General features: G+C 40.9%; 1 protein-coding gene across 12 annotated transcripts in view; it reads right to left on the bottom strand.

Annotated features, from left to right (window-relative positions):
- Positions 1 to 27,405, bottom strand: part of ITPR1 (inositol 1,4,5-trisphosphate receptor type 1) — a 184,718-nt gene that overhangs the window by 96,425 nt on the left and 60,888 nt on the right. For 9 of the 12 annotated variants that reach the window (XM_049827170.1, XM_049827158.1, XM_049827159.1 and 6 more), the window contains 23 exons: positions 26,197 to 26,295; positions 25,644 to 25,727; positions 25,414 to 25,560; positions 23,982 to 24,077; positions 22,527 to 22,571; positions 19,350 to 19,504; positions 17,969 to 18,068; positions 17,359 to 17,519; positions 16,417 to 16,558; positions 15,889 to 16,047; positions 15,120 to 15,292; positions 14,741 to 14,860; positions 13,228 to 13,422; positions 11,253 to 11,504; positions 9,706 to 9,847; positions 8,540 to 8,693; positions 8,014 to 8,201; positions 6,348 to 6,486; positions 4,761 to 4,819; positions 3,465 to 3,626; positions 3,195 to 3,365; positions 2,181 to 2,246; positions 1,164 to 1,301 (listed from right to left, as the gene is read on the bottom strand). In XM_049827170.1, coding sequence (XP_049683127.1) covers positions 1,164 to 1,301; positions 2,181 to 2,246; positions 3,195 to 3,365; positions 3,465 to 3,626; positions 4,761 to 4,819; positions 6,348 to 6,486; positions 8,014 to 8,201; positions 8,540 to 8,693; positions 9,706 to 9,847; positions 11,253 to 11,504; positions 13,228 to 13,422; positions 14,741 to 14,860; positions 15,120 to 15,292; positions 15,889 to 16,047; positions 16,417 to 16,558; positions 17,359 to 17,519; positions 17,969 to 18,068; positions 19,350 to 19,504; positions 22,527 to 22,571; positions 23,982 to 24,077; positions 25,414 to 25,560; positions 25,644 to 25,727; positions 26,197 to 26,295 — 3,147 coding nt within the window. The remainder of the gene's footprint in view (positions 1 to 1,163; positions 1,302 to 2,180; positions 2,247 to 3,194; positions 3,366 to 3,464; positions 3,627 to 4,760; positions 4,820 to 6,347; positions 6,487 to 8,013; positions 8,202 to 8,539; positions 8,694 to 9,705; positions 9,848 to 11,252; positions 11,505 to 13,227; positions 13,423 to 14,740; positions 14,861 to 15,119; positions 15,293 to 15,888; positions 16,048 to 16,416; positions 16,559 to 17,358; positions 17,520 to 17,968; positions 18,069 to 19,349; positions 19,505 to 22,526; positions 22,572 to 23,981; positions 24,078 to 25,413; positions 25,561 to 25,643; positions 25,728 to 26,196; positions 26,296 to 27,405) is intronic. The other 3 variants (XM_049827164.1, XM_049827166.1, XM_049827169.1) reach the window with 1 other exon arrangement.

Raw genomic sequence — 27,405 nt, 5'->3', positions numbered from 1 at the left:
CCATGGCAAAGAAAAGATGGAAAGTTATTATTGCAACAGCTAAGCCCAATTTATGTTTACTGGAATCTGCACACTACTTGCATGCTTCCAAGTACAATTCAGGAATCGGTGCCTTTCCTCTGACATCAGTGTGGATTACCAGTCCACTGACGGTATAAAATGCAGTTTGGAAAATTAGTGTCTGCTTTTATTTTTAAGGAGTTTTGTATATTTCCAAGAGTGAAACACCTTCCACACTGCCTGTCCGACATGTATTCACATGCACAGACAGAAAAGTGACAAGAGGTGTCGGAGGGTGTTTTTGCTGCTGACTTTTCCACAAAATATGAAGCAAGACAGCATAAGACTTAGCTTAACATTAATCAAAGCTATTGTCTAGAATTACTGGTTCTCAGAAACCTGTAGAGTTTGGAACAGAGGACAGCAGAGTGACCGGGAAAATGTGAAGAGCTCCCTCACCTATGCAATGATAAGTACCTGTCACCTGTGACTAATGGGCAGCCAACACAATGAACTTACGGTGCGCTTCATCAGCACAATGTGGTGCTGTGCAAGCTCAAACCACGCAGCAACAGAATCAAACTGGGCTTCAAACTGCACCTCTGACATTACATGGCACTCTGTATGGCTATGAACAGCAGACCTCACCTGGAGAGCCAGTTGCTATTTATTCATTTCCGAGGGGGCGCTTGGGACTCTACAACTGGGAGGGTCTATGTCTAACTATGGGGCGGACCTGCTGATAGATCCCACGGGGGACCAGGCACCCTTGTTTCCCTTCGTGTTCCCAGGGTGGCTGTTATAGAGCTACCTCACGGCAGTAACGGGGGTCTGGTTTCCACCAACACAGCTTAACTCCAAGGCAGCACACACCTCCCATGAAAAGCAGAGAGTTGAGCCTTGGTCTTACTCTGAGCTATGATGGACAGATACTTCTTCAGGAAACAGTGCCCAACACTGTCTATTCAAAGACCTCACACAAACAAAGCTTATACAAGCTCCCCATTATTTTTGAAGCATGGATAATTCATAGACTATGAGGCTATATAAAATAGACTCTGGGAATCCAATATAAAGGTAAAAGGTTCAGGAAAGTTCAGAGGAGGTATTAAAAGCCTCTCAACATGACATGAAGCAAGGCAACAGCCCTACAGAAACCCAACCTTTTCGTAAGGGATCTGCAGCAGCTCCAGCACAACCGCATGAGCTCCCATGTTCCTCAGAAGTCGCTGCTGCTGCTTACGGCTTTTCCTGACCGAGGCGCTTTCCTGAACACAGAGCTTGCTGAGCCGCAGCAGGATCTGGAGAAGAGACTTGCTTTAGAGCTGAGATTCCGCGTTTTATTTCAGAGCATGCCAGGTGGCTCCCAGAGGGCAGCAACAGTGAAAAAACGCATCTGCATGGACCAGAGCAGCCCTAGGCAGCAAAATCAGGTTTTGGGGTCTTGAGATGAGGAGCTAAGACCAGGTTGCTCCTGCAACACCAGTAGAGGTGCAAGAGGACCAAGCTGGAAGCGAGAGCTGCTGGGAAACATGGGGGCAGAAGGCAGCGATGGTTCCTGCTGTCCCCTCGAGCGGCAGCCACCCTCGCCACCCCTCCAGGGACACAGCAGCCAGCGCAGCCTTGTGTCCCTCGGCACAGGCAAGGGAAGCAGCTTACTGGCCCCAGGCACCACCCGTGGCATCTCTTGACTAGGGCTGGTCCTGCAGAATTCAGCCGTGGCAAGCGAACCCGGCTTCGGGCTCCGCAGTATGGAACCACAGAAAGAGCATTAGCTCACACCACAGCAGCGCCAATGTGTGCTCTTTGTCCGGTATTTTTTAAATTAAATTTCAATAGCACAGTGGGTTTGAGTGCAAGGTACTCGGGACAGGGCAAATTAAATAGCTTCTCCACTTGCTTCCTTCCTTCATAGCCTTTAACAATAAAAATATTGTGTTACCATTGAAACAGCAAGATGTCGCATTTCTCACTAATCCATTTTAAGGAAAGAATACACATGTCGTGCTTATTATATTCCTGGCTTCTCATTCAAGTTGGGATATGTTATTACTCAGCAAATAGTTTCCACAATGGAAGAGTGACTCAGACTTTCCTGGGTGCCTCCCTCTGACTGCAGCTCTGCAGAGCTGTGTTACTCATTTACACTTCCATTTAACTACCAAGAAGCAAAGTTTTACCTCTTTTACTACACGGTAGTTGTAGCTGCTAGTACTTTCAGGCTTTTGGGACTTGCTGTGACCTTCCTGAGGATAAAATCAGACAATTTATTAGTAGCTTATACTATTGTATTCATGAAGGCTAAAATTACCATTTTAGGACAGCACCTGCTTTCTTCATGGAAAGGAGTGTCACCCTTCAGTTTTCTGACAGTGTCAGAAAAAAACATATAATTATCCTGTCAACTCACATTGACCTCTATAACATAAAATAAGGTGAGGACAGGCTGATTTTAGAGATGGCAACCTCCTGTACTTTCCTTTGCTTGTCACATTCTGTCTGTAATCAAGTCTCCCCCTCAAAAACTTCTTACTTTCTCTCCTCCTCTACTATTAAACTGTCATTGCATAGATACTATGAGATGCCTTACAGTACTATGTGCAAGGAAAGCAATAAGTTAATTACTTCTACTTCCTTCCGACAATAAATGATCATAACCCAGGGAATACTTGAATTCGCTCACCCAGTCTTTTCTATATGATTGGAAATTATATGGAGGCAAAAGGTGTTTAATTAGTTCTAAGCCAGATGTGCATGCCAAGAAAGTCCCATATTATCCGGTACAGATAAAGCACTGTTCTCTTCTGTCATTTAATCATAGTGCCATGATTCAAAATGCATCACACCTGAACAGTTCACAGCTCTGCCCTTAGATTATTTGAGGTACTTTTGACCATACAAAATCGATGCAATCTGTCAGTGCTTAAAGGGCACAAGCCGGGAGGCAGAGCAAACCCAAACCAACTGCTCTTTTAGAGCCAAAAGATGAGGATCCTGAGCAGTTTCCACTTGAGATTAATTGGCATAAACTAGCTCAAGTTCTCCTCTTATTCTTGCCTTAATCTAAAAGCAATACAGACAGGCTCACCAGGCTATGCAGTGTGCTGGAAAGATCCTTTTTGTCACATTTCTAGAAACAGTTACATCTTCATAAAATATTAACACATGAATTTGAGCAAACACAACCTAATTACCTCTTTTTTCTTATGTTCGTTTTCACCTTGCACTCCATCCATAGTTTCATCAGGACCTTGGCCTTTGTACACCCAAAGCTCCGATTTCTCCACAATAGACCTCAGCTGGTCCAAATCTTGTTTTATCTGCTTGTAGTTGTCAACATCTTGGCTGGTAACAAGCAGTTGAACCTTACATGAATGCAATCCATTAGTTGCACAAAAGGATTGTTTTTCAGCTGCAACATATACATTCAGATGAGAAATTACGCTCTTAATACACATACATACCTGCTTAAAAGCTTGAAGGACTTCTTGTCTCTGACTAAAGTGCCGGAAGAGTAGCTGAAGTGCTCCAGACACCAGAGGAGGATAATCATGCATTGTTAAATGCAACAAAACTCTGAGAAACGTTCTGCCACCATGATCATCTAAATCCAGTGGTGTGTTCTCCTCACTGAAAACAAGAGTGTAGGAGTTAACTAGCAGATTCTTCAGACCAGTCAGCGGTGGCAGAAAAGCTTTTTTCTTTCTTTTAAATAAGGGGAAAATTTATCAAATCAAGTGCTATCTTAAGACACACAGGGGTTTTTGGTGTACTGCTTAATAGGGAGGCTATTCCAGAATCCCGCTAATTATTGTTTGCTCAGCTTACATTATCCAACGTACATTTTTTGGAGTCAAACTATGCTAAAATATTTGTCCCTGTGTCAGCCTCAACCTATAGCTCAAATAGTTCTTGCCTATTCCTGCTATTAACCTTTCTCACTATTTGTGAAACAGAACCCTACCTCAGCATCCAGGTTGTGATGCTAATTACGTCAAGCACTTGAAATCCTCCTCTTCTCTCTCTTTCCCTTGCACCTCTTTTCTGAGCACGAGAAACTCGTGTTGTTTTTTTTTTTTTCCTGTCAGTGCCCCCTGAATCATTTCTGTATTCTGCTTCCAACTGAGTCTGCATGCTTACATTAAAACTTCTGGTTATTAATTCTGTAAGTGAATGTCTCTCCCCCCTTCTGCCTTCATTTAAGAACTCAGTTATCTTAGGTTTACAGAAAAAACCTGCAACTCTGAGCAGCTTAAGGACAAGCTCAAGTATTTTAAGAAAGGATATAAGCTGCTCTGGCAGGAAGGCAGGTATGGAAGGTACAGCTTGCTTTCTTCTGTCATGCATGTGCAGTTTACTGCTGCATTATACAAAAAAAGGGTGGCTAAACATGTGTCTATCTCAGTAAAAGTCGCAATCCTTGCCTACACAAACTTTTCCACCTAAGACTTCACTGCAACATTCAGATGTACTTATCCTCCAACTTGGCTGTCACCCGCACAAGTGAAAGCCTCCCATGAGGATCTTTCTGGCTGAAGGACCCCTGTCGTCCCTTATTTGTGGCTTTTAATCCAAATGGACACTACTTTCAGCTGCATCAAAGGCATTTCAAAATGAAGCCTAGGTAACTGGCAGCTGCTTCCAACCTTTTCCCAGTCACCACCTCACTTTCAGCTGCAATCCACACTCCTTGGGAGCCCTGAGGGCTGCAGCCTGGGAAATGCTGAACTACCCCTTGATTAGCACTAGTGAAGAGATACTTTCCTTCCGCCAAAGATCCCCTCGGCTTGTTCTTCAATATGTTCAAAGTCTAGGGCTCCTGGGAAAAAAAAAAAAAAAACAAACAACCAAATACCTTATGTCAGAGTTGTACCAAAGATGTTTTTGCAGCCTAAAAACATTTTAAACAGCAAGTGGTGATGTAGGTGTAAGCAAGGGGGGGTCTTAAGAATCTGAAAGGAATGCTGAGAGATTACTGAAGCAGCCTGCTAAGATAACATAAGACAATATATTAACCTGTTCTCAGCTCGCAAATTAAACTGCACAGTAATTTCAGCAACGTCCAGGCTTATTCCTCCCCCTTGCCTATTTTTAGATTGCACCAGCATCATTCCAGGACACTGATGAGACCTGGTGTCATTCAGAAGGGCCATCCACAAGAAACACCAAACTTCAGCCTTGAGAAGTTATAAAGTAATAAATTCAGCAATGACAGCAATACCCCTGTGGCTCAACAGATAAAAAGTTCTTTGCATTTTTCAGTATAGGGTATATATTATCACACGGGCAATGACCAATGCTCTGAAATAAAAAAATGAAAATGTTAAAGCAGACTTGGAGCTCTCAATATTGCACAAAGATTTGCAAAGGGGAACGGAAAGAGAGCACGGGGATTTTGCATCCTTGCTGAAAACGTTTACCCTCCTTCTTCCAAAGTTCAGCTCGCAGAAAGAGCGCTCGCTCTCCCGCCAGCCCAGTTTTGAAGGCCCTGGCACCCCGGGGGGCTGCCGGACAGGCAGCCCAAGAAAAAAGTAAACACATCCTCTTTGAAGTGAGATCAAAAGAAACGGTCTCCTTCCTTTGAAGACTTCACATCTAAACCACATTTTCCTTATCCTTCTCCTTTGCATCTAGAGATACAGTCCCCAAATTGAGGAAGAAAAACTGTTTGATGTCTAATAAGCTCCACGTTTAAAGTCCAGTTATTCGTACATGGTACAGGTCCTAACTACAGGACACTTTTTCCCCTGGAAAGCAATACAGCAACTGACAACACCCCATTTACCCAGTCCACTAACTATCCTGCTTTCAATTAAGAAGAACACTGGACATGACAAGCTCCTCAACAGCTTACTTTCATACCCTTGTCTAACACCACTGAGAAACGGACACTTCCAGATATCTTGCCTTCCTACAATACCTTTGGAAAAGAGAAATTTGGGTGGGTTGAGGCATCAGGCAGGGGGGAAGGGATGGAGGAAGTCAGATTACTCTGAGGACCCTTTTCCTTCACCCCAAAACATTAATAGAAAAGATTTAATTTGAGGTTGATGACAGATCACACGTGATAGTTTATTTCAGGTTTTCTTCAAAGGATGAATTTCAGGCTCTTGGTCACACTTAACATATGGAAACAAGTAGGAGAGAGTACAAATAAATCCTGGGTTTGGTTTGGGGTACATAGAAATGATCCCTACTCATTATTCCCACTGCTAGCAGGGTACTCTGCTTCAGTGGGACCACTGAGATGCCAAAGCAAGAACCTGAATCAATTATCCAATTAGCACCTGTACAATTAAAGAGTCCTCCCTAACCCACACAAACTCATTCTTTGCAAAGTAACTCACCTGGTACATTAGCTGGCATTTCTTGATTACTGCTTCCAGTTGGTGATTCAGACATCTGGGCATTGCTTTCATCAAATTCATGTTTAAATATACAAAGTAGGCAGGAGATTCTGTAGTCCAATCTCACATTCAAAATAAACTAATGATACAGAAGTAGTAAAAATGTTGAAATAACTTGCTTATTTCAGCACACGTACAATTTACACATAATGCAGTGCTACCAACATGCTAGATCAACATAGTAAAGTTGGGGATTTAACTTGGAGAAAAGGTCCGCAAATGTTTCCCCAGAATTCAGTATTTGATGATTCAGATGAATCAGATCTGATTCAGTATCAGAATTTGTTCAGTGATTTCAACAAGCACGTGATAGACACAAAGTAATAAATACTTGTGAGAGATTTTGGCAGAGTTTGGATCCCTCACTATTGCCCGATGCCCGCATCCTCACCCCACCCCCCCAAGGAAAGGAAAGCAGCATTTCTGTCTCCGTTCTGAAACCAGCAGGACTCCAACAGACCAGCACTGCCCTCCTCCTCGTGCTCGCTCCCGGGGTGCTGTCGCAGAAGCAGCTGAACGTGAGCTGCCAAGAGCCAGGCTGCTGCTGCCGCACCGCAGCCACCAGTTCGGGTGGGCTCTACGAGCTAGTGCCCGTGAAACCTCCGGCACAGCAGGACCACCTTCTCGGTGGTCCTCCTCCCTTGTGAGGAAAGAAGTACAACGCAAAGAACACTTTGCGGTTCGCTCAGATTTAGGGGAAAATGCTTAATGCCAGTTTCAAGAGACCACGGTAACAGGGGAAATACTGGCACGCTACAATATCCCATTGCACACGCCGGGCCATAGGAGAAGTTCTGGTTTTAACTAAAATTAGCAACGGTGAAAGGAAGTGAATCAAGCCTCCCCTACGTGCTGCATCTGCTGCCGAGGGGAAGGGCATAACCTCAAACCCAGCAATGTGCAAAGCCTCCCACGGGGGCACAGGGAAGGTACACCATGGCTTTCCTGCTGCTTCACGTACTTTCGCCCACAAGGCTTTTGAAGCATTCCGGGCCCCCTGAACTTGCCCATGAAGCTACTGTACAAAAAAGGCACTCCTACGCTGAGGAAGGGAAGATGGATTTCAGTGCAGTAAGTTTGTAGCCACATCTAGGTCGAGGCAGTGCTGTGGAAAAGGGAAAAGCACTTTTCTCTCTGTGTCCCTAAGACTTAGGAGTGAACAAGTCAGAAAAGCCAGACAGAGATGGAAGAGACAGCGAGGCTGGCAAATGTGCACACATAAAAAACATTTCAGGCTGATGGCTCTATGAGGAGTCTCAAGTATCTCCCCCTTCCTTGGGGCACTTAAGATGGCTCTATAGACTCAGAGAAATTACTAAGACAGAAAATGAACTCTCCACTTCAGGAAGTCAGATATTTACATATCACTGGTGAATATGCAGATGTCTATTGCAAACTCACTTTTATTAAATTGTTTCAGTAATGGCATACTATTGTCACATGCAAGTTGAGTGCTACATGACTGAAAAAGTCACCCTTGTAACGTTTTACCAGTTTAAAAAAGGCACATACAAGGCAGGAAAAGAATTAAAAGGCAGCATGGCACTATATTAATGCTTAGATTAAGGACAGCACAAGATGCTACACTAATTTGTGTTGCTAGTACCTGAAGTATTTCGATGATCTTCAGCTTTGTGTCCATTACCAGGATGTCCTCTTTCTCTGGCTCACTCTGCTTGACATTACCCTCAGGAGCAGCAGCAAGCGGAGTCATGGGCAAGAACCCACCGCCTCTGAGCACCACCTGGGTCATCAGCTCACCGACGCCGTGGATTGATCTCATCACATTGCTCCCTTCAGAGAGGTAGGTAAACAGGTAAGGTTATGACGGTGTAATGGGACTGCATGAACAGGACAAGGACCCTCCACTTCCTACGAAGAGAAATTGTCTCAACATCAAACAAGGCCAGGTGGACACCTAAATCCCTGGAGCAGATGGAAGTCAAGAGAAGCACTGCAGTACTTTCGGAACCCCCCTGCCCTCTCCCTCTTCCATCGTAGGCATTACTCAACTTTACAACCACGCCACGGACAGAAAGGAGCAGAATATTTTTGAACTCACATCGGCATCTTGATATGAACTAGAAACTACCAAAGAACGATCTGTTCTGCCAATTATTTTTCAGCCTTACCTTTACTTTCCTCGCCTTTTGCCATCTTGGTAATAGGGAAGATGGTAGTGATGTGCACACAGTCTAATATAGCAAGGAGGATTTTGGTTAGTCTGAGGAGGTCACAGAAGTTGTAGAAACCAAAATATATCAGATTCCTGGCTAAGTTAACAACCTACCAAAATAACAATAAAAAGCCTGATTAATACTAAACATTTTGCTATCACAATCAAGTTGTCTTAAAATAGTGAAAAGATCAAGAACCTAGCTGCGAGTTGTATTCTTATCATAATACCTTGTCACTCCATAAGACTGTATAGTTCTACATTTTATCAAGTTCTACTTGCCTACAAATGCCTGCAATGTTACTCCTGCAATGCCTCGAGTAACAGTCTGTAGCTGCAATTAATATTCTATAACTACAAAATCATCCCATATTTGTCTCATTATAGAAAAGATAAGATAGGTCAAAACTAGAGGGAATGCACAGATGCTTTTTATGGTTTTGTCTTACAAAAAAAATATTTTTAAAAATCACACATCTACAGCTTACTGCTAGCAAGTTATAAAGTTTCCCCACAAGTCCTCCACATGCATTGCTTCAAGTTCTACACATAATAGCTTCACACACAGTGCAAATATTTAATGTAGCCCCATTATCTGAGGTATATTCCTTCAAATGCTTTTGGTTTTTTTTTCTGTAGAAACATCACATCTTTTCTTAAATTAATTGTTATTTAAGAAATGCTACTGCATGGATTTGCTACATTTTATTTGCACAGACAGACTTTTAATAGGTCAGTAAGTCACAGGACACTGTATTGCTCTCTTCGTGAGTAATACTGTAAGCTCTAGAGACTATCTGTGCATGCAGACATAGTGTTTAGTTTTCGAGTATTTATTCCAGTAAAGCTTGACCTTGCAATACCATTGAGAGCACAAAAAGTAAACAAGGCTGCTGCAAATTTAAGACATAAGCTCACATTTGTTAATTGTATTTCAAGAACTATCATTGCAAACTCACAAACATCAGTGGGGTTGCTTGCGTGAGGAGAAAGGACTACAGCGGAAAGGACTGCTGAGGCTCAGCAGTCACGAATTACTTGCCAATCTACCTGGTGTTGAAAAAAGTACCAACATTCCACCAAAAAAAAAAAAAAAAGATAAAATCAGAACTGGATAACTACCTCAAAAGTGAGCTTATTTTTCTCTTTATCAGAGAAAGGGAACCTCTGACACACCACATCTCTTAAATATTCCTCTACAAATTCCATTGTTTGTGCAAATCTCTCCTTAATTTCATCTTTGGAAGTTCCACTGCTATCATAGCTGAAGAGGAAAAAAAAAACAAAACAAAAAACAAAACAAAACACAAAACTTAGCATGCAAATATACAGGGCTCTTTTCCCCCGACACAGTTTTCATTGGTTTGTCAAAATCTAAGAAGTTAAAGGCTGTTAAATAATTTATCCAAACGAGGGAGTCAGGAAGCTGACACCATAATTTCCTGGCTTTTGCCGTTTTATCCCACATGCTCATTTTGCACTATTTAAAAATCTCTGAGGAAAACAAAAAAAGAGAATTTTGTCCCAATAAATAAAAGAAGAAACCCTTATTATTTTAGTGGAAACAATGACAAGCTATGTACAGCATTAAGGAGAATGAATGTGGCCAAGAGATGCTGACGGTGGATGCTATTTTTCCTCCAAATAAAAGCAATAAATATGCAAAGTAGACATTAATTTTTCGTAATATAAATTCTAGGTTTGTTTCTCAACATGTGCAGAAAACATTCAAAAAAAAAAGACAATCCCCACCACCTTCCACTAACTGCTTTGGTTTTCCTGTTACATCACATATCACTGTTTAGCCTCTGCCAGGCCATTTGTTTTTCTATTTTGACATTTAAAGTTGAATATGATCTATTGTGTATCTCTCTGAAAAGAAAAACAGGCTAGCAAGGAGGGAAGGGAGGGAGAAACAAGAAACCACTAACCACCAGTACTAATACTGACAAGACTCAAATTCCTAACATTTAACACAAATTTTAAATGTTCATTTTCTCCAACTGAAAAAATTGAGTTCTGAACAGGTGAAGAACTACAAATTTTACATTATTTGTGCTATAAAGAGTTAATACAAGCCTACAGTCAAGAAATCATGTGTCCACTTGAGCTGTGGTTTTATACAGGTTTTTCACTGCTGTATCACAGTACTTTCCATTGGTGGTTAAGGAACATGACTCTGTCTCCAGCACATTACTTGCTTCAGCATCTTCCCTCTTGTTTTTGCTTTTGATTGTGTGAGTTACCGTATGGACAATCTGCCCTGAAGAGTCTATGCTCTAATCAAATAAGGCAGGAGGAAAAATTAAATAGTCCTCCTTTGCTTTCCCTCCCCAGGGCTAAGTCACTCGTCAGATCACCCAAATCAGACACAGACCATCACGGTGATCACTGCGGGTTTTGGAGACAAACCCCTACTGCCTCATAAGCTTACACCACGCGTACACAGGAAGGGTATTTTGTTCTCAGAAATGTTCTCTCCAGCAAACATTACAGGCAAAAGAAACTACAGGGTTTGAATGTGTTATGGATTTTATTTATTTTTTTTTTTTATTATCTTTAAACAGAAACAGTATAAATAATGCATGGGTTTAGGATTGATCTGGTTTTGTTTTAAAAATCAAGAGTGATGTAATTTCCTTTCCCACACCATTCCAGCAAGTACTTACTCATCAATAGCAATTTCAGAAGGTATTTCAGACCACAGACGAGCATACTTCACTGGTGTTACTTGTTCTTGGGGGTCACGATCAACGTGCATATGAAGCATTAGCCGGCAGAAAGATGCTCTCAGATCATATGGCAAGTTTTCATCAGACATGCAACGGAGAATGAGGTCCACATCCAGCTGGCCAGATATTTCATTTATGGCTAAGTACTGCCGATCAAGGCACATTCTAGCAAAGAGGTTTAGCTGGTATCTTCGGGGGAAAATAATACATAAACAAACAGCTTACATTTTAATTTCCTGAAACGTCCACTGGGTATAGTACTGATATGCTCTTACATGTATTAACAGAATGACTCTTATATTTTCCAGTAATACAGCTATGCTTATTATGGAAAGAATAAAGTACTTATCAAACACTAGTAAAAGGTAACAGTGGAAAAATAGAATAAAAGGAGTCATCGTATTTCCCTGAGAGTTACATAGAATTAAGTAATGTTGTTTATGAAAGCTATAGAAAAATCCAAAGAACAGTTCAGGCAACTCAGCCTAAATCATGTAGAAGACCAAACACTTACTACTGATGCTGAAGCCACAGTTGTTCACTGAGGCTAAGATGTAAGTGGACTACAGAATCGTTAAAAATCAGGTATTTGATTAAACAGCTACCGAGCTCTGCTCCCTTCAGTCAAAGAATTGGTAGAAAGAAACTAAATTTAATTCCTGGGCTTTTCAGTCCATAAACTAAAAGCAAGCAACTGGCATTTAAGGCATGCATATTAAGGACTGATAATTAGCCTTTAGTCATAAAGCACACGTCCAGTGTTCATGAGCACTCATACAGGCTTGTGTTGAACAGTGTCAACCGTGAGGTTTCCTAAAGAAATGAACATTTAACTGAAAGCAGACGCCTTTTCACTCTCAGCACTTCTCATGGAAATTTTACTGAACTGTATCCTAAACCCTTGTTTTAAGCATGTTCATGAGTCTATAATGTGGACTAAAAATAATTAACACTATCAATTGTACTTAAAAACGAGTGCAAGAAAATTATTTTGAAAGCAGATACAATGTTTAAAAATATATACAAGTGGTCTCCTTTTGAGTTCAACCCTCCAATAGGCACAAAACCCCCACGTATTAGGAAGTCTGCTGCAACAACCAGTTCAATAGAAGAGATAATGCAAAATAAGACAGCTAGTTAAAAAAATTATATCTAGTTGTACTTTCTGCATCACCACAATTGAGTCTGTCAAACTACTCTCAGAAGTTTATAACCCAGACACAGGAATTTGGTCTGGGCTGAAACCTGATCTTACACTATGCCAAGAACTTGGTGTCTTGTCAAGTCATCTGGAAACATCGCTTCATGTTAGAAACTGCTAAAAGCATAGCTTAAGCTGTACAAAAGAGCACTGCACATTAATCAAACCAGACTTGTGGCATTTTCATAACTTCACATTTTGTCCTGCTGAGAACTACAGGACCACTAAAGGCTTTGAGCTTAGAGAGAAATTTTGAAGGCAGGGAGAACAGCAGTGACTTCTTTAAAATCAAAAGCAAAGCCATCTGCAGACTGAAATCCTGTTCTTCCTGCAAGCAGTTGTTCACCCCAACTACCATCCAAACACAGGTAACCTAAGCAGTTAACATACAGGCTCTCTTATAACACCCACTTATGAGGAAACCGAGACAGGCATTAAGTGCCGTGCAAATTCAATGTACTATAAGCCTCAACTGTTTTTTTTTTTTAAAATCAGTTTAAATTTGATTATCCTGATAACTGGACTTCTCACCACGAATAACTTTGTGCTTTTAGCTGTCACTTCAAAGAGACGTCATTCTCACTCTCTAACAGCGATTTTGTCCACAAAACCAGTATCCTTTCTCCCAAACCAACTACAGCCTATATTCCAAAGGCTTCCCCACTCAGCCTTGCTGAACTTTGCTAGCCGACTACTGCGCATGCTGTTAACCTGTAGTAGCTGAGTACGTCTCGATCTTCCTTCTGCCCTTCCTTAGCATCCTGAGCCAACTCTCTGATACTCTTACTGCGGATTTCCTTGTTACTGTCTCTCCAGAACAACCACACTTCTTCCTCATCTTCTCCAACTTCCAAGGCATTTTCTCCACTTGACACTTCTTCAAACTCAAATCGAGAGAGGACCAGCCTGCCAGAAGAAAGTTAGGTTAGGTTACAAACTGCCAAGATCTATGCAGATCTTTTAGAACATTTCTTTTAAGACACTTGCTAAAAAAGACACTTGCTAAAATGTACTGGTGATATAGAAGTAACTAATTTTATGATCTCACCTGCATTCAGAAAACAAATGTTATTGCTCAGCTCTGTGAAGTAAAAGCAGAATATCTTACTCTTTCAGAAGTAGCATATTACTACATAAAAACTTTGGGGTTTATTATTGAAAGCATTAGGTTAGAATGAATTTAGATTATAAGCTTTCCATTCAGCCTTAAAAAGACCAACATTTCAGCTCCATTCAATTGACGAAGATAAAGATACAAGAAAGTTAAAGACACGACTAACTGGCTTTCAAAAACAACTTTATGGGAAAGCCAATTCAAAGATTGTTCAACAGACTAGGAAATGAATTGGTTAATAAATATATCTAAGAATTGATTAGTTCTGTATCACATAAATGCCAAACGGATCAGAACTTCTTTCTGCTTACATGGTGAAATAACTAGAAACAAATCAGCTACTGAAACCAAAAAGGCTTTGGGGGCTTTTAGAAAAAAGATCATACATCTGAAAAAAAGACAAATTAAATACACAAGGATAAGAACAAATAAGTGATACAGCAAGTTTAAGTGCTGGTCGAAATAAATACAGTCTTTATGATTTCACGAAGACAATTATGTGTGCAAGAACACTCTCATCCATTTGTGTTTTAAATACTACCTGACAAAGACCTGCTTCCCTTTTGCAGTATTTTGGTGATTATTACCTATGGCCTATTCCACATACCGAATAAACCCATCTTTATGAAGAACAACTGGGATTTGGTGCCTGCTATGATGCTTCAGCAACGGCAGGGCAATGCTGAGAGCTGGAGACCAAAATCCTAACCGCAGAGGGAGAACCGGGTGAGCAGAGATGCATCAGCTTCTGCTTTGCTGCAAGCTAAGCTCAGCGGGCACGTGCCCAAGAAGCGCTCGCTCACTTCAGACAGCTTATGGAGGAGAGCCTGAAGCCCAGACGAGGATCAGGCCCACAGGACCCTGCACACCTTCCTGCAAAGTCTGTCTACTTTGATCAAACGTGAGATATCTGAAAGATTTCTCTGACTGCAGGACTGAGAATGCATATGGCAGACGTCTGCTGCCATCAATACCCATTTACTGTGTATTTGAAGAGGACCCCACACATACTTAACTGCTTTCTCTAGTCATGCCAGCAGTGCTCTCAGCTTTGAATCACCTTCCTTCTGTTTCACGCTAGGAAAACCATCTTTAAAGGCATTAACTTACTTAGTTTCAATGAGAATGTCTGCATTTGCTGGATTCAGCACGGCTTTACAAATCAACTCCTGTGTCACTGGAATAGACTTGTTCATGGAAACGCACAGATCTGAGAGGTAATCCAAAAACCTGTTGGAAAACGCGAGCCAAAATGATATCAATCCTTGTTGAGATCTAGACTGAAGCAATCTACATTTCAGAAAGAAAACATTCAGAACTCCATTTTAACATTGCAGAGCGAGACTGTTGCCCGAGGGGGAAGTTATGGTGAGTGCCAAAAGAGAAGCAAACGAGCTGTGCTTCCTTACTAGCAAGTTGGCAGGTAAAGAATTTTCTCAGAAGGCTAAGAGGAAAAGGGTAATCATATACTCAAAAACGTAGATCTCACCTGGGCTCCCTATTTTTCCTCACGAGACTAACAAAAGTGTCAATCTCGGCAGCTGTGATGTGCTTCTCCAAGAGCTTGCGATTGTTATGAAGCAGTGCTGTGATAGTGTCCTCAGCCAAGACATCATAGCCAATTTGCTTCTGCATGAAGCCAAACTGCTTTGCAATGTATTCCTTCAAAACATAGGGGGAAGAAGGAAGGTGTTGCAATTAATTTTCAGATTCTAAGAAAATGCTCAATAACAGAAAACAGTAAGATGTTTGTCAATGTCAACACCCCAAGAAGCAAACTGGATTAGATTCAAATGGTTCTTCTTTTGAGAGAAAACAAGTGATGACAGATAACCTGAACACCTCCCTCCCTCCTGGGCTAGACACCACCAAGGCATTTATCCTCATCTCGTACGAGTTTGTTTCTAATAAATGGCAATGAAAAAATGAACAGCCTTAATACACAGGTCAACTTTCAATGGAGCTTGTAGTAAACAAGAGTGAAAAAAGTCTTACGTTTCACCTGAACTTGACAGTTAGAAATTCCATTGTTTTCTTTAAACTCCCCTTAGAACTGGTACTAATTACACTGCATATAGTCTCTGATAGAGAGGAAAAATGCCAGACGGAGTAAAACTGAGCAGTCTCAAAATCTCTTGCTGACCGTACAATCACAGCACAGCATAGCAACGTTTAATTAATGGGATGCAGCTTTTGTATTTTCGGGGGGGCATGAGATCAATGTTGATGCCATTGAAAGCTACAGACATATTTCAAACCTGATTCTTTCTGTAATCCTGCTGAGAGTGTCTCAGCACTCTGTAGCAAAGCCGGCATATGTGTCTGAAAGGAGCATGACGCTGGTCTCCAAGCTCCTCCAAGCGCAACATCGGGCCATCGCCACTGTCTGTAAATGGTGCTTGCAACAACTTGAAAATCTATAGATTAATTAAAAAACAAAGATAAAATCCCATGAGACACTGCCTTCACCTGACTAAAATTAGTGTGAAAGCACTGTGTCAGTGTCTTTAAATTTCTAAAAGGTACATCAGAAATACAATATAGTTACCAAGTTTCCTGGCCATAGAGTAGCCTGGACAGAAAACATTGTTGATTACCTTTTTTCAACACCATAATCTGTAATTTTTTCTTCTAGCAATGCCTACAGTCCACTGCCAAGAGCCTGCTGAAAGCTAGAAACTCAAAGGATCTTTGGGTCCCAATAATTTGGCCAGGTTCTCTATTTTTAGGTTCTCTTTTCTGACAACCTCCTTTGTAGGCAGATTTTAGAGAAAAACGCAGCCTACCTGCTTTAGAATATTCTGTTCTCTCATGAGTTTCTGCCGTTCTCTATTAGGTTTAGAAAATACCACTTCAAGGACATCTTGTCCAGAATTAGTTCCACCAGTAACAAAGTAGACCAAATCTTCCAACAATTTGGTAACAGATCTAGAGGAAAGCCAGAAGTTGTTAATCCAAGACTACAAATTCTATCTATTAAAAGAACAGTGTCAGTGTAAGTTTACATAGACTTCAAAATGTTAAGTGAAACAAGAACATCAATTAGAGACTGACTCAGATGCTGGATAAAGCACACAGGGTTGTACAGAACTTAAAATTAGGAACTTATGCTCCCTATTGCCATAGCCTTAGTGTCTAATAGCTAAACCATAGCAGCAGTAAGACAACAGTATCGCTTTAGGGCAACTATATGCTCGCCAAGCTCTATTTGGCAGTTCTTTAACTTGCTAGAAAAAAAATAAATCGGGTGATAATCTCTCCCAAGGCCAAATAAAAGACACTGGCTACAGAAGCTCATGGGCCTTGGTTTTACCCAGTCGACTCTGTGCTGTTTTTGTGTGGCCACGTACTTTTCACGGATATTGTCAGAGGATTTGCAATAAGTCATATGTTCAGTTTTCACAAGATGGATTATAAATTCCCACACTCAATTTGCAAAGCCTGACAAGAAAGGTATGCTGTGGATTATTCCTCCAAGTTCACAACAACAGTTCTCATGCTCTCATTTCACAGAGCAACAGGGAGGGCTTGACAGAATAGGCTTGAGAACCTCCACTATGGACACGTCAACAATAAAACCATCAACTTTTTTTTTTTTTTTTTTGTTTAAATCTCATCAAGGCAGAAACAAAATCCCTCTTCTGAAGATAGCGGACATAGATAAAATTTTCAAACAGTTACTAAGTAAAGGAAACAACATTATCTGAACCAAATTCTTATTACCGTACCTTCTTTCATTCTGGGTTATTGTTCCCTTTTCCAATTTGCCAGCAATGGAACCTAAAACCTTACTTGCATCATTTGCAAAATCCAAGTCCCGAACCTCTGCAGGGGAAACTGGTACTATAGCAAAAGCTTCTTTGTCCTCTTTCACTGGAGAAGTACCAATCTGAAACCCAGAGAAGTTTTATCATCAAACCAAAAGGCAGAAAACAAAGTAGCAATTCACATAGTGAAAATTAAACAGAAGAAAAGCCACGCTCCACTTAGTATGAGAATACTGATAAAGTCAAACTTTGAGAACAGGACCGCTCTCCGCAAGCTCAAAGCTGTTCCTAAATCCAGGTGAGATTGAAAAATGTTGCTGTAAACAGTGGAAAAACATCCTCCTCGTGATGACTGTTGCACAATAGAAATTGAGCAGCGTAACTACTAAACTACCATGAAAACCTAGACTTTAAGATAAAATATATTGCGCAGGTACCATTCATTACTGTTACCCTGCTTGCTGTTTGACAAACCCAGCAGACTCAAGGGACTGGAACTTCTCCTGCCAACAACACTTTTGTCAAAGTACAGGAATCAAAGGATGTGCTTACATAAAGTAACAGAACTTACTTTAAGCATCACAGGTTTCTCCTCTTCTTTATCAATAGGGATATTGGTACTATGAACCCAGGTGTTAGTGCAAAGGTGTCTAAGTCTGACATAAGAGTTCCTGAAAGTCAGAAGTTTCAAAGCATGAGTCAGTTTCCGAGACTGGAAATCCTCACATTGTTCAAACTGCAAGATGTTGGCAGGAACAAGTGGAAAAAAAAAAAGTGTCATCTTTACCCGTGCTGCATACCATAACAGGAATAAGACTCTTCTTTCCTTATTTCATTCTATAAATTCACCGTAGGAAGCCTTCTTATATAATGAAATAGATTTTGCTGTAAAACAGAACTACATCTATATTTTGTTGCTGTAACTCAGCTGCTGCACAGTAACAAAGCCAGCCTCTTCAAGTCCTCACAGTTCCACATGCTGTAGTGTACCCGAGCTGTCAGCTTCCTCCCTTACCTTTGTATTTTTCAGCCCATCACTCCCTGATATCTATTTTATATTTTCAAAACTGAGAATTTTTTGGCTCTTTGTATAGCTAGTCAGTGTTGTACAAGCATCAAAGGTCCACAAAGATACCAGAAGAGGAGACGAGTATGCAACGATCTTCTCCAGCAGAAGTCCTATGGGGACAGCAGTTCCCAGACTGTTTTCTCTGGTATTTCTGGCAACGACACTGTTTTCCATGTACCAGCTCTTTGATAAAACATGTCAAGCCAGAGTCAGGTGAGCATCTTAGTCTAGGATAAGAAACAGTCTCTCAGCTGCAGTACAACCTCCTCTCTCCACACAACCATGGCAGCCCAAAGGACAGAGGAGGCAGCCAGGATGGCTGCTTTTGGTGGCCATGTTAACTTCTACTAACTTAAGAGGATCTGATGATTTAGAGAGTTGCTTAAGTAGATGAAACAAATATGCTGTGCTTTCTTGGTGGGAGCAGACACCAAAGAGCCTGCGTGCAGACTGTATCTTTGAAGGGTACAACATCTTTTAAAGGAGCGGGAGGCAGGTACCATAGGAATAGTAAAGGACATGTAAACAAAAGAAAATGAAGTGCTAAATATCTGATGTTACATCCTAGCTAACATAATACAGACAGGTCACAGGAGTGGCTTGATAGAACACCCAAGGATTTTAGTCCCAGTTTGTTCACCGGCAAGGAAGTCACTTAATCTCAATTTTCCCATCTGTAAAATGGTGTTCTGTTACATATAACTCAATTCTGAAGTACTAAAGTGAAGCTTCAGGCACTTGCTAAGTATTTCTATATTATTTTGAGGAAGAACCTTAATTCCAAAGGACAAAACAAAAATACTGGGAGATATCTCTACCTTAAAACCAAGAATCATCAAACTCCAAAGCAGAAAGTCAGTTCTAACAGTAGACTTAGCTGTACCTGGGGACAAGGCTGTCTCCTCCTCGCAAGGTGGTAGGGTCCAACTCGAATATGGAGGAGATATCGTTTCCTTCAGGCACAGACACCAGGGAGTATGCCATCTTCTCCTGAGCATTGCGCAAGCCTCTTCGGGAGGCATCCTGCTCAGGGTCCAGCTGTGGAAGAAGTCCCATCACACACAGTCAGACCAAGCCCTCCAGACCCACCCACCTCGTGCTAAGTAGATGTGTCCTGTAATTTGCAGACTTAACTCTGAAACACTCCAAGTACCAGTTAAGACAGCTGGGCTTTAGGACACCAGTAAAACTGACAAGTAGCTGCTCCTGCCAACCATTTCTTCACTTTCCCTGGTGTTAATAACTTCTGAGTATTTCTGGATCACAAGCACAATAAATACTAGACCACAGAGGTTATGTCTTGTGGACAGTGCCAGAAGAGACTCAAAATCCCCCAGCCATACACAGCCCACAGCGTGCTGGGAACTCTGGCTACTTTTAGATGACCCACATCTGCTAAGATCCCCACTCCTGACACTACTGGCTCTTGAAAAGTATGCTACATATTGCATTTATCGCTCTAACAAAGTAATTATGTGAGCTGCAAATATAAAAATCAGCAACGCTATGTACCAACAATCTGGCTGGGAAATAATCAACTTCAGCAGCAAACATGGGACTCGCATCTATCACAGAAAAATGAAACAAAAAGATAATCAAGAAGTTAGATATCTTGCTGTTCACACTACAGCTTATGATGCACTCAAACACAATTATATGCTAAGAAGGCCATGGCATCAGAAGTATCTTTATTTCCAAGGTGCTAGCAAATTACCAGCCTCCTTTAGCAAAGTAAAGATACTAACATCAACTGAATAAACCCCTGGATTTTCTGATGAAAGGACAACAGGGTAGGAAAGAAGGATAAACTGGGAAGAAGGAACAACAACTTCCTCTAAAACCTTTCCTGGGGAACTACCAGTTATCACTAGTCAAAAAAAGTTGCTAAATGTCTCACACAATGCACAAGACAGCTGTCCATGTATAAACATCTAAATCCTAGATGTAATTTTCAAAGTGATCAAGCAACCAATTTGTCAGCCTCTCTGTGATCATGGCACTAGCGCAAGGTAGGCACCCAAAGTAATCGGCACTCAAGTACCTGTCTTTCAAAGTCCTGGTGTAAGGCATTGCAATCCTGAAACATATGGAAAAGGTATCTAATGTTGCCTGTGCCTCAGGATAGTCTGTAGTTAGCACATTTGTAGTCAATGAACCTGGCTGCAAAGTAGTGACATTTAAAGCCTGATTTTGCACATGGGAACAGACAGTTAGCTGTATGGAACAGAAGTACACATTGGGAGCGTGCCTTCAAGAGAAGAAGCAACTGTACGCTCAACAGAGTCCATCTGGAGGCTTTACACCGGGAGAAATTCGCTCACTTGGAATGAATTCTCCAAATTTCAGCTGTCTCCTTCATCCCCACAGTAAGGAAGCTGCTCTGTATTCACAATTTGTACTTCAGGACACAACTGGTCAGTTATTGAAACTGTGGCAAAGCTGAAAATGAGTAGTAAATCAGAAAGTAGGAAATGGGGCAATTTAGGGAGAACTAAAACTTCAACGCCAAAGTTGACAAAAGCAGTCCCCTTTAATGTTGCAAGGGTACTAGCTGGCATCTCGCCCATGCCCATTTAAACCCCATTCTTGTACAGCTCGCTGAGGTATAAGGAGAAAATAACAACAAAACACAGAGCTGTGCAAAGAAACCTGCCATCTTGCAGACAGCTCACATTTGGATCAAGTTGGAGTAAAGTTGGATAAAGCAGCCTACACCATCCTGTCACTAGTGAATGTTAAATGATGCAGTAATTTTGTGTCAGAAATGAATTATGCGCTCCTGATCCTATTCTTTATGATCTATTTTTGCCACCTAGTGGTAAAAAGACAGCAGGGAAAAATCAGTGCAACTCTGAAGCCAGTGCATTATCATTATTACTGCGCTTATCAGAAGGAGATATTAGCATATCACCAGTAGGATGTAAGTCTACATAAAAGACCTCAACACCGATTAACTTTCAAAAAGTTAACCCAACAAAATACTTCAATGTTGGATTCCCCCTGCCGCACCCCCCACCAAACAATAGCTTTGTGTGGGGGGGTTTGTTCATTTTCTCAGTATGTTTACTGAAGTCAAGCTGTCAGAAGATCAGTGTTTGCTGCCAAATACCAACAAAAACTAATCTGGATAACAGCTCAATATCTGGGGGCAAGGGTAACTGTTTTAATGGCCAGGCTATAATGACAAATCCTTTTAGGAGGAAAAATCCACCCTGCAGGATTTCAAAGCATCACAGTGCATTCATCTTTTAAAGACTGCAGGAGTAGTTCTTTTTCATATCCAAATAGAGCAAATCTTCCATAATACAGGATAAATGACCAAGAAAGCTGCATAAACCTACAATCAAATCCAACTAAAAAAAAAATAAATATCCACAATGGAAAGTGCTGTTCCAGTTTTCTTCCCAACTACTGAAGCAATGCTGTTTCCCTTTGATACCAAAGAGCAGCTTGTATTAACACAAAGCATCAGCACACTCAATCTTTGACACAACAACATTTACCAAACACAACACAGACTTGCTTTCACAGGAAAATCAGAAGAATGGCACTGAAATAATTCTCACCCTGCCATTCTTGCTCTCTAGACCCTTTATCCTGGCTTTCCTGTGACAAGCTAAAACAAGAGAGGGAATTAATTTCTTAAATAAGGAGGTCAGACAACTGACTGGCACAGCAGTACATGAACATCCTGTTAGGGGCACCTGATATCTGGTACCACCTTGAGCAACTTGCTTTTCAGACCTATTCAAGAGAATGCTTCAAGGAAGCAAAGGTTTAAGAAATAGGAAGACAGAAAAAGAGATGCTACAAAGGGGGGAGGCGAGGGGGTCCAGGTAACATATAAATTCGGTGCCAAGTACATTGCTCTTCACTAAAGCCTAATCCAGTTTTCAATATCCACTTCTCTGGATAGGCCTTAAAAGCCATCAGATAATTCTCAGGTTTTTATTCACTAGCAGCAAAGCCTGGACAATCTATGCACTGGCCAGGTAAATACCTGGGCCTGTGTCAAGCCCTCCTCAATTAGGGGCAAGATTATACTCTTGCCTATACTTACTGAGGATTGACACTCCAGGTCATCTTCCTCATAGTCAGGGTTTACCTGATGAAACAGAATCACAGGCACGTCAAAACTCTAACAGAGCTGGAAGTGGGAAACAACCTCAGCGCAGCCTAAAAGTACTTTGTAAAAAAAATGCACTCTACTGCTACAGCACTACCAGGCATGCAGAACAAAAATACTGTGCAAACCAATTCATTTCTAATCAGGCATCTGTCTGTCCATGAATTAAGCAGTTCAGTAATCTGCAAACATGCAGAGAGATTTATCTTGTTCAGGATAATCACTAAAGGAGCAAGAAGGGTAGAGGGTTACCAAGTTTCAGTTTTTGTGTGGTGGTTTTTTTTTTTTTTTTTTTTTTAAATCCCAAGTGGAATTTCCAACTAGAAATTACTGGCTTGGCAGAAATCTTTTAGAACAAACACTATTCTAACCATGGGTCAGGTGAGCAATTTCCTCTGGTATATTGTTGCATAGTGTAAGACCATGTTTTTGTTTGGGCTGATTAGCAACCCCGAGATTTACTGGAAAAGCTCTACACTGGATCACTACTGAAAAGGATTTGCAAGTGTGCATGTGACAAAATGCTGCTGTTTTTCCAATCTGCTTATTAGAAGAATATAAAATGGGATATTTAATATGAACTTCTCTTACTGAAGCTTTCAAGTCAATAGCATGGGCTGAGACAGCCCTTCTGCCCTGCTACGCACTCTTACATCCAGGACAGCTTTTACCTAGAGATGTTTGTGTATTGGCATGTTGATATATCCATGCTTTAAAGTAAATAGAAGTAGTTTTAATAAACATTTACAAGTGTTAAGCAGCAAAACTCACACAGTTATAACCCTTAGACTTATTTTCTTACTTTTTTTTTTAATGTCTTGAAATCTTATTTCAATGGGGGAAAGACGTCCACTATGGAGAGAGAAAAATTCTTATTTTGTGCTTGGACAGCTAAGTGTTATCTGCAGTTCTTATAAGACTGGTCTGAAGTCTAACTGCATTTTCATTTTATAGTCAGTTCTACAATTCCGCTCAGAAATCAGTGATTCAAGAGAAACTAACAATAGCTGAATTCATTTTCCCCCAAAGGCTCTCAGCCATTTACAAATTATTCATCTATTAATAAATTCATCTTGATTCTACTGCCCACATGACAGAATACTATTTAGTGTCTATTCTTTGCAAGAGAAGAGTTATTGCCTCTAGAATTCATACAAAAAGTGAAATAAGCTCAAGACTACCGCTGTACCGTGGTATTCTTTCAAGTCTCTTTCACCTTGTTTTCTATGTTTAGCCATCTACTTTTGTACTAATACTAAGGACCCAAACACCACTCTCCTCCCCTGTGTCTATTTTTAGGGCAGGAAATGAAAGATTTTCAGAAGGTATAAAAGCAAGAAAATACTGTGGAAAGAAAGGCAGAGTTCCTAAGCAGGCCCCAACACCTACCTCTGCTGCTAGGTAGTGTCCAGTAGCAAGGTGTTTGAACCTGAAAAGGCTATTCCAGTACCCCGCACCACCACGACAAGGATCATGCTGCACCACCTACAAGGGAAGGGAAACCACATTTACACCTTACGTCAGTGACCTCCCTTTCAAACGCAGCATTTACAGTATTTCACATACAGGTAAGAGGAAACAGAACAAGGAGCTCCAGAAAAGATAAAACCACCTTTCATATGTGAACAGCATACAGTACAGTAAACACCCTGAGCTGGCTACAATTAGTTCACTTCAACGATTATGAATGATGGCAGGAAGATTATGGTGCAAGTAGGCAGACAAGTAATTAAAGAAGGTGCTCTAGATGTGCACGTGTTGCTAGGTCTTGAAACGAACTTCCTGAAGAAATGCAACAAATCCTTTACCTTTTTCGTATAACTAATTTTTGACCTTCTTAAAGTGAATGAGGGAAGACACCTGGAAATATTTCCAATGCAATGGCGTTGTACAAAAGAACATGAAGACCGTTATATTTACTTTCTAACTTCTCCTGTGGCAAGCAGAGCCTCCAACATCAGATGATCTGTTACTTCATATTGGCTACTCTGTGGCTACACCTGCTTTCTTAGGGAAAACTCAGCATAGCTGACCTGTGCCTTTCAGGGAAGGACTACCTTACCTCTGTCTTGCATTTACCACTGGGTAACTGCATACACACAGTCACCACAGAAGCTACTTATGTGTTGTAACATGTCGAAGTAATGTTAATTATAGGTAGGCTTTCAATTCAAATACGGGAGAAGCTATATATCAAAGCAGATAATTATGGAAAGAGAATATGAAAAACACCTATCCACCGTTACAATTAATTTTATGATTCTCACATGCAGTTTGCATGGCAAATGTTTAAAATCATAAAACAAGTCCAATAATACCAATAGATTGAGGATATTTTAAGAAGCCAGTGATGGCCAAGGTGTTAGTCACGCTATTTAAAAGCCAAGTAAAAAAAAAATAGTCCAAACAAGCAACGCGCAGAGACTAGCAAAGGGTTGCAATCTTCTGTCAAATGAGGATATGCATAATCACATTATTCCACACCAAAAATAGAGTGTTCAGTACACTCAGCAGGACGGTTGAAATTATTAGCTGGTGCTAAACTTTAGTGACTGGAAAGAAAATGACTTCATAGATGCTTCTCGGTCCTCTTTTTTCTTAATTGTCAAGAACCTGAATTTGAGAGCTATCTGCTGCACCATTAGAGATGAGAACTCCTCTTTAATTTTGCACAGAGCACAGTAAGTAAAGGAATTTTAAGATTAAACTTCTAACACCAGGAAGACTTCTACCTAAAAAAAGAAATCCAGGTACACTGCTTTTAAACAGAAACAGTAATTGTTCCTACAAAGCCACCCCCAGCCCGAGTTACAATTCTTACCTCTACTTCCCACAGGGCTTTTGAACTGGTTGCAGATGTGGCCGACTGCCTCCCTGTCGTTCTCAGGAAGACGTGCTGCTTCTTCCTGTGCTCATCACAAGTCAGAAACTTCTCCTGTTCTGCATGAAACAGTCTCACCACATCCCCCTGTCAAAGCCCAGACAGCATGATCAATACAGACATTACCCATCAGTGAACACGTTACAAGCAAGTAGAGTTTTGAGTCTTACCCCTTTGAGAATATCATCTTTGTTATCACTCCATTTCATGAAAAGGACAATTTTCCAGCTTGTATTGCAATTCACAGAGTTGACCTAAAAGGAGAACTAAAACCATTAGCCCCACTGCCTAGAGTCTGCAGAAGATACTGCCACGAACTACTGCCTTACTTTTTAGACAATTTTCAACAGAATACTGCAGTCCCTGTTGCGTTATTCTAGAGAAGGGAAGTCCTTTCTGTGTTTACTCCAGAACAAGTAAACTGAGCTGACTTGCTAGGAAAGTCACTTGCTACACATCACTGTGCCACTACTTTTGATTTTGAAGGAAAAATCTTATTTTTAGCCAGTCAAGCAAAAGAGATCAAACAACCTCTGCCCAGCACCCAACAGATATGAGAAAAGTCTGCTAGCTCTACTAAGTTGCTGATTAACAAGATAACCATTCCTAAACAATGCCACAGGTACCAACCAGCTTGCTGATTTTCATAAACAAGTCCAAGCAGCTTAGCTGAAATATACGGAAATTTGTACAGCTGTTCCAGCTGTGTCAATCTGCCCTTACCTCATTGCATCCCGGATTATCGACAAGCTGGTGACTACTGGCGTGGAGAGGCTGGCCAGCATTGACAGGATTCAGGACTACTTTGTCTCCAATGACAACCTGTAGATAAGTGCAGCATCAGACAGAAATTTGCACCCTGGGAAAGCTCTTTCTTTTTTTAATAGGAGGAAATCACCTTCTTGCAGTTTGGAGAGATGCCAGTCTGAGTATGAAAACCCGGATTCTGTTTGCTTCAGAATTTAGCTCACCATACTCAGTCATCCAGGCAGAAAAAAACCCCTATACTATTGGACTCGGAGGCTTCCAGAAGAAACATATACTGCAACTCTGGTACTAACCTATCTGCTGCTTTCCATGAAGTTCTTTCATTGGTTAACATTTAACAAATAATTCCTATAGCAAAAGGTCAGCCAAAAATCCTCCTCCTCCAAGACACACTTTCATTTGTAAAACCAGATTCTTGACCAGGCTGGCATATGACTCAAGATAAATGCACTTTATTATGGACACTAAAGGTCTTGTTCTTCCCTTCTTCTAGGGCAAAGTCTTACTTAAATTAAAAACTAAAAAGCCTCTTCTGTATTCAGAAGAACTATTCTCAGTGATAAAAGTGTCTGAGAGTTGGTGCTATTTATAAGCACTAAATGGCCACTAAGACCGTGCTACCCTGTGCTTTGGGTTTACTCTGTGTATGTGTCTGTAGAAAAGGAACAGTCACATGAAAACATATGGGGCTAGTCTATAGGATAAATTATTCCTACTTGATAAAGTCTGCTCTGTTTAGGTGCCAAATATATACCTGGACTATACCATAGAGCACACTGAAGCTTATTACCCCCTGGTTTTAGGCAGATAGTATACCCAGGTGACTCAGACTTTGTAAAAAAGAGATTAAGAGATTAAAATGGTAATGCATTTAATTCAAAACCAATTATTTTCCAGATTTCCCATGAACAGGACCATTTAACCTCATTATTACCCATTCCTCATATACAAAATGATGATCAATTTTGATTCTGAACAGACAACATTGCAAACCAAGACACTAATTATTTGTTCCAAATCTACCGAAGGAACTCAACATTTCCTACCATTTTGAATTGGGGAGGAACTGTAAAAGGCTAGTGTAATTAGGTCCTTTATTCCCTCCAATGTTAAATCATTCCACGTTTCCAAAATACAAGTTACCATAGCAATTTTCCTCCCCCT

Source organism: Accipiter gentilis, chromosome 23, assembly GCF_929443795.1.
Source record: "Accipiter gentilis chromosome 23, bAccGen1.1, whole genome shotgun sequence".
NCBI lineage: Eukaryota > Metazoa > Chordata > Aves > Accipitriformes > Accipitridae > Astur > Astur gentilis.
The sequence above is the reverse complement of the archived record's forward strand: the minus strand, read 5'-3'. Positions and strand labels throughout refer to the sequence as shown.